The following is a 14763-nucleotide window of genomic DNA, read 5'->3' as shown; positions in this document are numbered from 1 at the left end:
TGGACACTGTCTCCATCTTCCTGCTGCTACATTTGTGCTAAATTGACTTTGGAGAATTTAGACATAGTAGCACAAGTACTTTATATTAGTCATCAACAAAAGGACTTAACTATGGCTGCAGCTACTATGTAAAAGCAGCATTTACATTCAGGCTTTGTGCCTATAGAGACTTTATTTGAAATACCCATAGAGTGAGTGAGTTTTTTTGTTTGCAGTGTGCTGTGCAAGTTGTTGCTTACACAACTCTGAGGTGTGGGAGGATGGGATTGAGTGGCATTTGTTAATTAGTGTGAAAAGGAGCGTCCTCGCAGAGGCTGAATAACCCATTTGATGCTACTGGTAGCACTAAAAGAAGTAGTGTGCTTTTGGATTTAAATTTAAAGTGGATTTTGGATTTTGGATTTTGGATGTTATAAATAAACATCTCTTAATGGACAAGAAACCCTATTAGAGGGATTTTTCTTTCTTTTTTGAGGCCAAAAATGAAGCTTAAGAAAAACAAAACACGGAAAAGCAGTATTGTAGCAATTGTCACAGTTAGGTCAACTGTAATTTTCACTAACTAAGGAATATGGATTTTTTTTCTGGTCAAAACATTATCTGTAAAGTGAAATAAAACTTGAGGAACATTGGTGCATCAATATCATGTACCAGAGATGCATTCCAGTACATGCAGAAATTCTACACCCACATTGAGGAAGTGCTAATATATATGCACATGTGCAGCAGGTTTAGTGTTGATTTTGGTGTTCTGTCCTTGCACATGGATTACTGTGTATTCAGCTCATCCTGACAAAAGCCAAAATAATATGTTGTATTCTTCAACAAAAATATAGCAAATAAGATTCAAACATAGTTGATTTAGTCCAGCAAATATGTAATTTAAATTTTAGCATTCATAAATATCTGTGCTGGATTTCAAATATGGTGTATTATAGGCCGAGTTCTATTTGGCTTATAGGTAGTACTGTGTAGTAAATATTTCAACTTGTATTATCTACTTAACCTGATACAAGAGGTCCTTTTCTGGGAAAAAGTTTGAACTAGGTGCTTCTCTGTTGGTAGTAACCAATATGTGAGAATAGTCACAATATTATAGCCCTAACTGTAAAATTAAACATTATAGCCAGTAGGGTTCAGTATGTTTTCACTTAAGAGCTGCATGCAGTGCTGGCTGTTTGCCAAAGTCAAAACAATACCTTAGAAACTCTTTGTAGGAACTTACTTGAAGTTGTTTGGACTCAATGCCAAAATCTTTATGAATCCCTCTCAGCAGCATCCACTATTTCAAATTCATAATCAGGACATAAGGTGAGCCTGCCACCTAATTGTTTTTCTCATTCTTTAACTGCTTCAGGTAACCCTCAGACTTGCCAGTTAGCTCATCAGTGGAAGGATTAAATCACTAAACTGAAGTAAATTACTTCTTTGTATATTGGGAGAATGCTTTTTCCTTGAAACACGTAATGACTTTTGCAAAGGAGTTTAAAATACCAGGCTGCTTGTTGAAAGTCACACACATGCATCAGCTGCCAGACCATCTGCTTTTTGCTTCATAGAAGCATACAGAGGACAAAATGATAGTAAATCTTGAGGTTTACTGCATGCAGACAAGGATTTCACCATTTGATTTGGTCAACATTTTTTTAGCAGTTGAAGCCTGGGTTGGGATATATTTTAAGGCCTTAAGGCTTAAGAATTTTCTGCAGGTGCATTTAAAAGAGAATTCTCTCCTGGTATCTGTTTAAGCACTTTTCATAGTCCTCTAGTGATTCCATAGTACCCTATGTGGAAGAACATGCACTTAATTTCTATGAAGGTTTGTGGCCCATAATTATGATTCTGAGTTCAGCCCTTCATGTTTGTGTAATAATCCTGAAAGTCATGAGAATACTTCTATTTTGTTACTAACAAATTTTTTTCTTGTGTGGCTTTTTGAAATACTTCACTAATCATTTCATTTGATTATTCATGTGATTTATTATGCTGAACAGAAGGAAAAGATGGGGATACCAAATCTCAGACAAAACTATATGTTGTTGTAATGTAAAGCTTTAAGCTCTGTTATATGTGCAAAATACAGTCTGTGTCACTGACCACCAGTTACACTTAAAATACAAAATAAGTGCAGTCTTACTTCTAAAAATGCTTGTTTAATATGCTAAGGTATTAATAGTTTTTGCTGTTCATGAATTCTGGGTTAAGGCTTAATTCCAATTCGTTATTATTATTTTTCATTATTATTCTGTAAGAGCAATACTTTTAATTTATAGTTACTAGGAATCTTACTAGTTGATTATATTTTAAGGTAGCCATAGGAAAATCTAAGGAACATAAAATATTTGAAAATTGATAATTTAGTATTACAGAAGGTTTTTATCATCTCTAGATTCACTGATTACCTTGAACACAGTACTCTTACAGGATAATTTTATGTTTGAGAACATGCAAATATTGAAGTAAAAAAAGGCAAAGGAAAGGATTAATTTTGGAAGCCTTACAGAGACAGGCTAAGGGCAGCATAATTAAAGTGCTCTTTTTTTTGAGATTCATCTCTTTGTGATTTAAAAATCCATGGGAGTTACTTGGAGTTTTTTTTATTTTTATTTTCTTTACAAGTTTCTAGAGACAAAGATATTATTTTAGGAGTGTTGAAAAACAGTAGGATTCTTTGGAACTCAAATTCTAATATCTGAAATTGTCTGAATCCATTACTGGTTTAAAGACACGAGCATTAATATGGTAATTTTCAATTAGCCTTATTGACATACTAATAATTTGGGGAAGTATAGAGCCTAAAATTGTTGACTGCAAAAAGAAGGGAGTGGGAATATATGAGGAATTGAAGGACTTGATAGCAGGTGTGGCTCTTAGACAGTATTTAGTAGATTCAGAGCAATTAAGTGTGTCATTGGTGGAAAGTTATTCTGAGTATTTTTCTGAATTTCACATGATATCCTCAGGTGCTGTATGTCTAGATAAATCTGAACTGAATCATGGTATGCTGTTGCTCTTCTAGACTGCAGATGATATGAGTTTGCTTGCTTGCCTATCTGGTTTCCCTGCCCTCTCTGAGAGCAATGCAAACCTTAGTTTAGCAATCTGTATTGACATGATTTAAGTGTTCTCTAATGTTGGGGTCTGCTACAGACTCTTCTAATAATGCAGAGTAAGATACTGCCATTCTTTCTGCAATTCTTTATTTGCTTTTTGGTATATATTTTTATGAATTATTAATATTTTTGTTTTTTAAGAGCTGCATAAGGAAGACATTGCCTTCTGACTGAGTAATTTGTAACTGGTAATGGAGCAAAAGATTGAGAATATACTGTTTCCTGGCAGTAATTGTTTCCTTTGTTTGCCTGGTTTTCCATCTTTCTCCTAGTACTATAAAATGATAGTTAAGTTGCTCTCATAGCTTCAGTTGAAAGATCATGTAAATGTGGCTGGGCTATGTGATAGCCCTTCTCCTCTTAGAGAGGAGAGTTAGTGGAGAACAGCCTTAAAGTGAGTGTAAGAGAGGATATAGCTCTCACAGCTCAGTAGATCTTTCTCAGATTATGTCATGAATATTGCCAATAAGAGGGCAATATAAGGGCTGCTTAGAGTAAATGATTCAGTCCACTATTTTAACAGAATGTAATTTAGGCAATAGAACTATAATTATCTTTGTTCTTGGAAACAAATCTTTTTTTTCCCAAGCATATATGTTGTACCCAAACATACATGTATTTTGAAATCAGGATTTTAAAATAATCTAATTTTACTGTAACAGCATTAGTAAGCTAAGGAACAAATAAAAAAGGAAAAGGACAACAGACATAAGTGTGCACTTGATAATAATACTTTGCGCAGGAAAGTCTGTTCAGCTCTGCTTTCTTAAGTAGGTTTAATAGGCCCTGTAGTGGTTTTTGTTTAAAATAATTATGGGAATCAGGTTTTTTTGTTTGTTTTAACTTAAACTTAGTTATTAAAGACTTCTTGAGCTGGCAAAAAGAATTGTGTTCATGTGCAAAGCATCCAGTAGTTTGTAACTAGTCAGCTCTGTTGTGATAAAGAAAACTATTGTCAGTGATTTTACAGTTTTCCTTTACATGGTTAATGACTGGGGGGCTTCTAAGACAGAATTTCCCATTTTGTCTTATATAAAAAGTAGTTTTAAAATACTTGCAGCTTCTTTTAGGGTAACAGATCATCTTTCAGCATGTGCGGTTAGCATGGGGACCAGTCTGACTCATACCACTACAGTGACTTCTAATTCATAGTGGCTTTCAATCAAAGTGGAATGGGAGGAAACTCTTTATTTTAATTTTGGCTTTTTCTGTAATTTTAAACAGCTGTGTAAAAAAATAAAAAGTTTTGCAAGTTTAATCTTAATAGTCTCTCATAGCAGACACGCTATGTCATAAAATAACTATTAGTGACTAGTTTGTATCCTATAAATCTAACTTGAGTTGATAATATGGTCCATTACCAGCTAACTGCACAGAGTATTTTTCATTTTACACTCTTCAGTTACTTTTTAGTGAAGTGTTAAAAAATATGAAGCTTTTCTCCTCTCTAAAATTGCACACTGTCTGTCTGTTATTAGGAAGATAACAGCTCTTATAAATGTTTCAGTAAGCGTTAAGTAGACAGTTATGTGCACTCTCATTCCACGCTTATTTGCTTACTGTAATAAACTGATAAAATATGTGTGGTTTGTCTCTGTGTATCTGCAGGCATCATGAGTCACATAGATTTCCTTTAGAAATAATGTTGTGTCTGCAAAATTGATTGGTTATTTTCATAAACCATCCAAAGGTACACAAATTACTTCTATTATTTAAACATATGCTCTGCAAGATTTGTAGGGGATTAACTCCTGGTTAGTAGGTGATTTTTGTTCTGTTAAGTCTTCAGAGGAGTATTTTAACCCCCAAGTGATTGCTGGTATCTGTCCTATGGCTTTCTTTAAGTATTGCAACTGTATGAATTAACAATTTCAAACTTAAAACAAAAAAAAAATATCACCACACTGATGCAATTGTTAAATGCATTGCATTATAGTCATGCCAACCTTTGCCATCTCAAAAACCTTTGCTAGCTAGTATAGGGCTTGGTAATTCTCATTTTCCATAACTAAATTCCTTTGTTCAGTGTATACATATTTCATTTCTTTATAATACTGCCATGCAAAGTGCAACTAAGTGTTTATGTTCGACAGGAAGGAAGATGGTTAAAACATGACTTTATTCTTGCTGTCCTTTGAGTGTTGGCTGCTCTGTATAGTATATTGAAAATAAAAGTGAATGGGCTCACGAGTGAAATTATAACTGAAACATGGTAATTAACCCTGAAAGGGGCAGTGATTGTCAGGAAGTTTTCAGTAAACTTTGAGTCACTGTTACCATTGACGTACAGTGAGAGACTTTTGCTTTTTGTATATATATACCTATCTGCCACTTGGGCTTCTGACTACCAGCTTCTTCTCTTTTCATTCCTATTAATAAACAATATCAATAAAACCAACTATATGTTAACACCAGGATCCATCACTTGCTAAAACTCATACCTTTGACCTCAGCCCATAGATCTAACCTGTCCAGATCTCTCTGCAGTGCCTTCCTACCCTTGAGCAGATCAATTCTCCCACTCAATTTAGTGTTGTCTGCAGACTTGGTGAGGGTGCACTCAATACCCTCATCCAAATTGTTACAAATATTCAACAGAAATGGCCCCAATACTGAGCCCCAATACTGTTTGTCACTGACTGCCAGCTGGATTTAACTCCATTTATCACAGCTTTTCGGGCCTGGCCATCCAACCAGTTTGTAATCCACTGAAGAGTCCACCTGTCTATTCCATGGGCCACAAGTTTCTGAAGAAGAATGCTGTGTGGGAGAGTGTCAGAGGCCTTACTGAAGTCCAGACAGACAGCGTCCACAGCTTTTCCTTCATCCACTAGTTGGGTCACCAGGTCATAAAGGGAGATCAAGCTGGACAAGCAGGACCTACCTGCCTTCTATGAATCCATGCTGGCTGGGTCTGATCTTACCATCATCCTGCACTTGCAGTATGAGTGCACCCAAAATGAACCACTCCATGATCTTCCCTGGTATGGAGGTTAGGCTGACAGGTCTGTAGTTCCCCAGATCTTCCTTTTGGCCCATTTTATATAGATGGGTGTCAAAATGGCAAACCTCCAGTCATCCAGCACCTCCCTGGTTAACCAGGACTGCTGTTAGATATTGGAGAGCAGCTTGTAGAGTTTCTCTACCAGCTCTCTCAACACTCTTGAGTGAATCTCATCCAGCCCCATAGACTTGTGAGTGTCCATAGCAGGTTATTAACTGCCTTTTCCTCATTCTTGATAGCAATGTCCACTCCCCTGCGTCCAGTAAAGATGTGCATTCTCCTTTACTATCTTTTTGTTGTTTATGTATTTATAAACCCCTTTGTTACCCTCACAGCAGTTGCTAGATTGAATTCTAACTTGCCTAACTTGCCTTGCTGATGTTTTCTCTGCATGACCTGGCTAGGTCTCTGTACTCTTCTTGAGTTGCCTGCCCCTTTTTCCAAAGGTGGTAGACTCTCCTCTTTTTCCTGAGCCCCTGCAAGAGCTCCCTGTTCACCAGGCTGTTCATCTTTCCCAACAGACAACACATGGAGACAGCCAGCACCTGCACCTCTAAGACTTTCTTCTTGAAGAACATCCAGCCTTCCTGGGCTTCTTTGCCCTTCAGGATTGTCTGCCATCCACTGTCCTGAACAGTCTGAAGTCTGCCCCCATGGTCCATGGTTAATGCATCTTCCAAAATCACCCTTGAATACAAAGCCCCTTAGTTCCTCATGGAGTTTTCTATAGCCTTATCAGTGTAGTGCTGGCACTTCTAAACACTTACTGATCTTTACAGATACTTAAATGAGCTGGTGGATGTTACTGGCCCGAGTTTTCAGTTCAGAAACTGGTGCTCAGAGATGAAGATCAAATTTGTTACATGCTTGCTAACTTCTAGTTTTTCAACAGGGATCTTTATAGGCTTATATTTTCCAGATACTCCTTTCTGTGGCACCTTGTGGGTTTGAATCCCAAATCTTACAAGCTTCTCATGTTACTGGCAGTGTTTACTAAGTCTTCAGATCAGTCTCTCAATGTTAAGTATGACTCATGACAAACCTAGCAATTTATATGAGTTTGGTAAGGAAGGCAAGATAAAAGCCCGTTCTCCTTGCTTAGCTACTTGGAGTCTTGAACACGCTGCTCTGTGCAGTTGTCTCTTTCCAATTAGTTACATGCTCAGGGTTTATGGGTAGGGCGAGAGAAGATGGCCACTCATCACTGGGAAGGGTTCAGCAGATACGTAGGAAAGATACAGTACAAAGTTAAGTAGCTCATAGTGCTGTGATCAAAGAAATGAGATTTTTGTGCTGAGCATTTGGCAATTTCATCTTCTGTGTGGTGTTACTTTTCATGTCATTTCCTACCCTTTCCTTAAATACATTTCAAGAAATCAAATGCACTTTTCTGCAGTTTTCTGTATATTCCTTACATTTGTACTTTTGAGCTCATTGTAGTTTTACTTATCATCAATATCTTCTAGGAATCTGTTTGTACACAATGTCTTTTAATTATACTATTTCTTCAGGATAGAATGAATCCAGCATCTGAGGGATTGTGGCAGCAAGACTTTTAAAAAAATGGCGACATTTTTTTGCTCTATAAAAATGTGGTTTTAGTAATTGACTGGTGTAATTATTAGGCAACAGTTTTTGTGGTTTTAATGAGGGAAGAAGACAATTTCTCTCTGCTTTCACATTATGCAGTGAGCTTGGGGTTACCCTTTAATTTTGATGCATAGAATGGAGAGAGGCTGTTGTAAACAACATAATTATTTTATCTGTAACTCTTAAAAAAATCTCTGATAATTTAACTGTAAGGTCAAACTACTGAAAAAAGATTTATAATGGAAAGTGAGGCAAAAACAACAAAGCTAAAGCTACTGTTTCTCAGCGCCAGAAACAATAGTTTTAGGCTCTATCATCTGATCTCTATTACGGCAATTTGGTTTTGGATTTGAGTATCTCCTTGAATCTTTCTAGTTCTTTCTAATTCTGACTAGAATGCAGGCGCTCTGTGTGAAAAGTGCAATATTTAATTGTAATTTTATCCCTTCTTTGCTTTCACCATTAACCAACTGTTGTTTTGTACTTAACAGGTCACTAGCCAAGTCACTGTGCCAACAAAAACACATGAACTGCTTCATCGAATGAGTGGAAAAGGATTAGCAGCTCATTACCACTTCTCAAGACAGCCAGACACTTTTGGTGATCATATGGTATCTGTGCAAATGACAGTGACAAACACAACTGATGAGAAGATACTGAATATTCACATAGGAGAGAAGAAATTACCTCCTGGCATGAGGATGCTTGAGTTTAACCCAATAGGTAATCATACCCTATCTTTAAAAATACACAATCTTTTGCAAGATTTCGAATATGTGACAGTGGTTTTGCATAGTCATATATTCATATAAACTGATGTATACACAAGTATATGTGTGTCTTTGTATGTATACATACACACACACTCGTGTGTGATTCAGCTTTCTCTTGCTTTATCAGAGTTTGAAAGTAACTCCTTAGCTCAGAACTTCTATGCCTGAAAGCTTACTTGCTTGTTCTAATGTCAATTATATTATATCAATTCTTGTTGATATAATTAAATTTTTCTCCTCTTAGTTTTTAATTCTCTTACTGCCTTAGTCTGGAATGGCTATAACAGGCTACTGTTAACAATGAGGTTTTGATTTATATATTCATAGTTTTTCTTTCCAAGCTTTAAAGAACATTTGTAGATGTATTATTTAGTTTGGTGGCTCAGAGATTGCTCTTTTCACTTGCGAGCTTTTGGCAGTGGTGTCGAATGAGTTCTCATCTAGTTTGCATCTTACCGTAATTCCGAGTGCTGCTTTTTAGACCAGTTAGAAAGCAATGCTGTGGTCAGTCATCACCAAAATTGTTTTACTCTCTACCTTCTTCTAATCAGCAAGGTTTTTTGCTAAATTTCTGTAATGCAAAAGAATAGACAACCTCAGAAAGAAGGAACACTGACCACAGCAGCTTTGAATCAAGGGCTGCTTAGGTTGGTTTCTTCTCTTTTAATGAGCTACATTACTAGGTGAATCTGTATCAAGAAAGTAGAAACAAGTTCTTAAAGCACAACAGTGAAGATTTCAGTAGTTAAAAAGATGATTGATATTAAATTTTTGTATGCGATTGAAATGCTTATTTTTTTAGCAGCTGAAAGACTGTATAGATTTACACCAAATAGTTACAGAGGCAATTGAACAAAGCTACAGTTTGTTTCAGAGTTTAAAAATTTGGACTAATTAAGTTTTTCTAAATATAAATACTATTTTTAGGATAGATACTAATGTTTGTGTTAAGGGAACTGTTTAGTGTTTATTCCTCAAGATCAGAAGTCCAGTGCAGTGTTTTGATTTCAAGTTAGTTTTGACTGTCATCCTAATTTGATATTTCTCCCTTTAAACATTCAATGAAATAAAGTCACAAAGGCTTAAAAGTGGAAAACCACAAACACTGTAAATCAGATCAGGAGATAGTGTGATCCCAGTAACAGCCAGTGAACAGTAGCATTCACTTCTCTCACATAAAAAACATGAAAAAAATTGGAATTAATAAGTTGCCTAGCTCAGGTTTTTGAGTTCCATAACAGAATCCTACACAATTGTACTACTTTTTATTTCTCCAAGACAGACATTAGTGTGGTGTCCGTCTTGTAAAGCTGTCATTTCTGTCTCCAGAAAGTAAGCTATGTATCATCTGTAGTCCCTTCCAAAAATGTTCATTTTCTTACTTGAATGCAAATTTTCTGTATTCTTTGTCACGTTATCTAGTGCTCACTTATATGCCCTGCTTGTATTGCCTTTTAGATTTCCAGCATTTGGAAAACACATACTGTAATTTGCCCAGTGGAACCAACAGAAGTAGTGTCAGTGTAGACAGGTACTCCTTCCAGAGTATGGTTCTACTTTTGCTTCCCAAAGTGAGATTATTGTTGATAATTGTCCTGATTTTGCCAGTAGAAATGGCCCATATTTCACATGTGTGCCATATTTTCCATTAGTCTAGGTGCTTTTGAAACACTATGGGACTAAGCTTTGGGAAAGCTTAGTCTTAATATCAGCTGGAGCCTGTTACCATTCAGTGCTTAACACAGACTTCTTTTACTGAAATAATTCATTTTCTATTACTTCTCTAGTATTAGCTTAGTCTTTGCGTAACTGCATCACCTCCGTCTTTTACATATTTTTCAGAAGTTAATCTGATATGGTTACATTTGTTTTGCTTTGGTCATGAAGCACCTGCCTACTCATCAGTTCCAGAAAAGGATCACAAACATAAACAAATAGAGTGGAAATCAAACATTTTTTTGCCTGCCCAATCATTTTTATTTGAATTCTCTTCTTTTAAATGTCTTTAGATTTTGTGTCTTGTATTCTTGAGAAGTTAACCTCTAATCCAATGCTTCTTTGTATTGTAAAGGCAAAGAAAGAGCTTTTTTTTCCTACCAAAACAAAGTTATATCTTTACAACATTGAGGTAACGATACAGTGATATAGCCAAGAAACTAACCATGAGCATGTCTCTTGATGCCTTAATTTGAGAAGTGCCCTCAGTCTGCATTGTTTGTATTAAACATATGATAAAAATATGATAAAAAATTATTATTTTGAGTTCATAATCTTTCTGCTCCATTTCATAACTAATACAAGTGAAATATTGAGAAATAAGTCAATCACACTAATAAGGAAATATTTTCATTTCAGCTCTTTTTCCTATTGCTGCATGTAGTAATGTAAATTTCTGATTAATATTTTTTGTAGTTTACTATTTATTAACTAAATTTGCAAACTGCTGTTACTTAAAATGAAATCTCAGTGCTGGATCTGTGCACAAGTAAAGGGATGTACCTTCAATGTGTTTTTTTCTGTAATTAAAATTTTCCTAGCTTTCATAATATGAATCCGTATTTTGTTGACAGCTGGGCTGTAAGATTGAAATTGCAGCATTTCATATGGGATTACTGTGGGAGTGGGGAATCCAAGACACTTAAACATACAAGTGTGACAACTGGGGGATACTCACTTGGTATTAGAGTGCAAGTATTGGTTCATTTTTGTAGAGGATTTTTTTTGGTATAGGCTTTCTAATTATGTAAAGTCTGGGGGGTTGTATCTGGGGTCTTCTGTTTCTTTGCATGTTTACTTCACCTTTTCTAAATGTTTTCATGTAGACTGCCTTGAGCCTGCAGCATCCATTACTGTTTCAATGGGTATCGACTTCTGTGATTCTACTCAGACTGCCAGTTTCCAGCTATGGTGAGTTCTTGGGGAAGGAGGGTAATTTTTTACTTTTTTTTTAATTCTTGAACCAGTGTATATCAGAAGTTTATTTGGCAGTAGCAGACTTGCTGTTTATTAACTATATAAAGAGTTGAACAGCAGTTCACAACATGACATATACTCTAGATGTTCTTAGAGAAATAAGACATCTTTACTGTTCAGTTTTACTTACTACTACAAGGATTATCAGATTTCTTCAGCCTTCCTAATTTTTTTTGCACTTGCTTTTAAAAACAGCAATTTGATTGTAAGCTCAAATCGAGGTTTGAAGCCACATGTGTTAAGTTCAAAAACTCTTTGATAGGTTGTGTTCAGGAGGTCATGTTTATCCCTTGGTATGATACCAAGCAGGAATATGAACTTGTCTTCTGCTTTACAATTATTCCTCTGTTCCTGAGCTTTTTTGGGTTTAGCCTGTTTTTTGGGGATTCTTCTTAATTGCACTACCTTGGAGAGGCAGTCAGGTCTGTCTAGTCTACTAGAGTGATTTTTGTGTGTGTTCTTCGTTGTAAGAAATGACAAATGAATAAAGCATATAGTGTGAGCAATTTTACTCCCTCAAGTGCTCATTATGTCTTTTTGTGATCTATTTAATATGTCTGCATGAAGACAGCCCCAAAATTTCTGGATAAAGATCATTTCTTATGCTGCGGATGATTGTTAGGTAGAGAAAGAAAATAAGTAACTGGCTAGATTTTGTCTTAAATACTTAATTTAACTTTTTATGCTCATTATTGTCACACTCAGAATCCTTTGTATGAGTTCCTGTTGCACTGCAGGCTGGAGTTCACCCACTGAGAACTCGTTATTGACTAGCATTTGAAACCAGGAAAAACTTACACTAACAGTATCCAAGTATCAGGAATAAAGAGATGATGGAAATCTAGACACCTTTTAAGAGCTGGTTAGGCTTAAATAAAATATCTTCTTCTAGGGGTAGGGATTTTTTACTACTGATCTTTTTTTTCCCACTTCTCAAACCTTTTTCTAGACATGCGTAGGCACTTTAAAGATATTCTTACCTTCAGCAAGATGTCTGAAGCATGTAGTTTATGTGTGCTGCATTGTTTTAGCTGGTCTGTAAGCTGTTTCCTGGAATCTGGAAGCAGCTTTGTACCATTGCCTGAGTCTAGGTTTGCTTGGTAAGGGAACTTCCCTTCTATGCAATGTATTTTCATAATTGCTTCAAAATTATAGGCTCTTTTCCCCCTTTATAGATCTGGGCTTTTTTTTTTTTTTTTTTTTTTTTTTAAATATATATATGTATATATATGTAAAACATATACAGTTTATCAAGCAGGAATAGTAATTTTTAAATAGACCAAATATTTTTCTTTCAAGTACGTATTTTCAGTATACTAATGATCTTACGCCAAACTCATACCATTTATTGCTAAAAATCTTAGCAGTGATGAGGATAAGCAATGTAGCATAACATATTGATTTTATGCAGATCATCACCTTTATGTTTTGGGAGGTCTGCTGTATTAGTGATTTATAAAAACTGATTACTTTCTCCAACATTGCCTAGTAATTGTTTATTATTTTCCTATTAGTCAAACAAGACAGATCAATATTCCTGAACACCAACCAGACTATGAGTAACATCACTGTAAATAGATTTGCCTCAGACCTCAGCGGTATATTCATTTTAATGATTTGAACAATGTGAGTCCAATGACAAAGCTCAAGCTAAGTTTAAAATTAAATTAAGAACAGGAATTGCTTACTTTGTTCATTTGCTAATTGATAAGGCCTTGTCTCTTTGACATTAGTTCTTGGAACATAGTATAAAAACAGCAAAATATATCTTTGCATCAAATTTGCTGGTTTAGTGCTAAAACATGTATTGTTCAAACTTCTTCTACGCCCAATATCACTGAAGAAATCTTGCAGTGTGTTGTTTTGGAAATGTCTCAGAGAACTCAGCTGCAGCCTTTTTAGCTTGTCATACTTATTGAAGTGCTTTTCTTCAAACAGAGGAATGAGTTTTAGAAGTTTGTCAAAATGTAGTTGAAAAACTGTTGACACAAATGTGTCAATATTCTTGTATTTCCTGATAACATATCTTTATGAAAGACATTGTCAGTTCTTCTGCGTTTTTGTTAGAATCATGTTTGGCAGTAAAGTGTTCCTGATCATAATCATTTTCTTTACGTTGTTCTAAGAGGAGCACTTTGTCTTGCATCAAATGTAATTGATCCTGAAGCAGTGTAATCACAATTACTCACTTTCTTAATTGGCCTGCCCAAAATCAGAAAATGGAAACCGATCGGCAGCGTTTAAATCAATAGCTTTGTAGTAAAGCTTGTGGGGGTAGGGAGATAGTGGTAATGGGTAGATCAATTGGTCTTAGATGCCAGTCATGGACTGTGTGTTTTGCATAGCAAACACTACCTTTCTGCTTGGGGATGTGCTGTTGTACTGGTGGTTCAATAAATACAAACTGTATAAAGAAAAAACTAGTATGAGTAATAAAATACTAAGATCTCTTCCTGAATTTGTTGTATAAATCAAGGACGATGAAGGAGAAACTGCATTACAGAGGCTTAAAGGATTGAGCACTGAAAGACCTGCCTTGTAAATACTAGTTTTATTAAGCAAAGCTGACCAAGATCACACATCTGATTAAAAATAGGTGAAACACCTTAACATGGAAGGTGCCTAATGTGTTTTTTTTTTAAATGTCTATTTTGATGTTTACGCTATGTACTCTGAAGGAAAACATCTCTTTACTGCTGTTTTTCTGGTGCCATCTCCTTGCAGGTGCACACCAGTTCAGCTACATTGATGTTCTGCTAGTAATGCATCTCAAGCAGAAAGTTAAAGAGGAATAAATGGAGGAACTTAGTCTTCTAAAAGATTTTTGTGAGCTTTACTTTTTCTTTTGGGATTATTTTCTTCAGATTCTGCAAGCAGGATATACACAACTTAGAAGTGTAAAGCAATATGTTCATGGCTAACTCACATGCAAGGTAGTCTGGTAGCTTTTTGAATCCCAGTTAAGGATTAATATATTCACCTCAGCCTTTGCTAAGCAGTTGGCTTCATTGAGCAGAGGAAAGGTTGGAACAGATCTTTATTGTTACAGACTGACTGTGGAATTTTTTTTTCTTGTCAGATTTTTTGGCCTTCCCTGTCAGTGTGTTTTGTTTTGTATTCTTGAGCTCCCAGTAATCACCTTTTTAACAATCCTACCACTTTCTCTTATTTTACATGTTTTCTTGCTTTACTTTTCGGATATTCTCAGGTCTTCCTCACATCTCACCTCTTTCCTCAGATGTCTGAATAAAGATTTGGGAGCTTTGCCCTTTCGGATTTTGGCCTTGGATCCTTGGAACAAAATAATTTT

At 35.7% G+C, this 14763-nt stretch overlaps 1 protein-coding gene across 2 annotated transcripts in view; it reads left to right on the top strand.

Moving 5' to 3' along the window:
* The window catches only part of AP3B1 (adaptor related protein complex 3 subunit beta 1), a 158222-nt gene that overhangs the window by 122781 nt on the left and 20678 nt on the right, over window positions 1–14763 (top strand). For both annotated transcript variants that reach the window (XM_030467696.1, XM_030467697.1), the window contains exons 23-24: window positions 8199–8430; window positions 11303–11387. In XM_030467696.1, coding sequence (XP_030323556.1) covers window positions 8199–8430; window positions 11303–11387 — 317 coding nt within the window. The remainder of the gene's footprint in view (window positions 1–8198; window positions 8431–11302; window positions 11388–14763) is intronic.

This window comes from Calypte anna, chromosome Z (genome assembly GCF_003957555.1).
Source record: "Calypte anna isolate BGI_N300 chromosome Z, bCalAnn1_v1.p, whole genome shotgun sequence".
Classification (NCBI taxonomy): Eukaryota; Metazoa; Chordata; class Aves; order Apodiformes; family Trochilidae; genus Calypte; species Calypte anna.
Note: the sequence above shows the minus strand (reverse complement) of the source record. Positions and strands in the feature narration are given on the sequence as shown.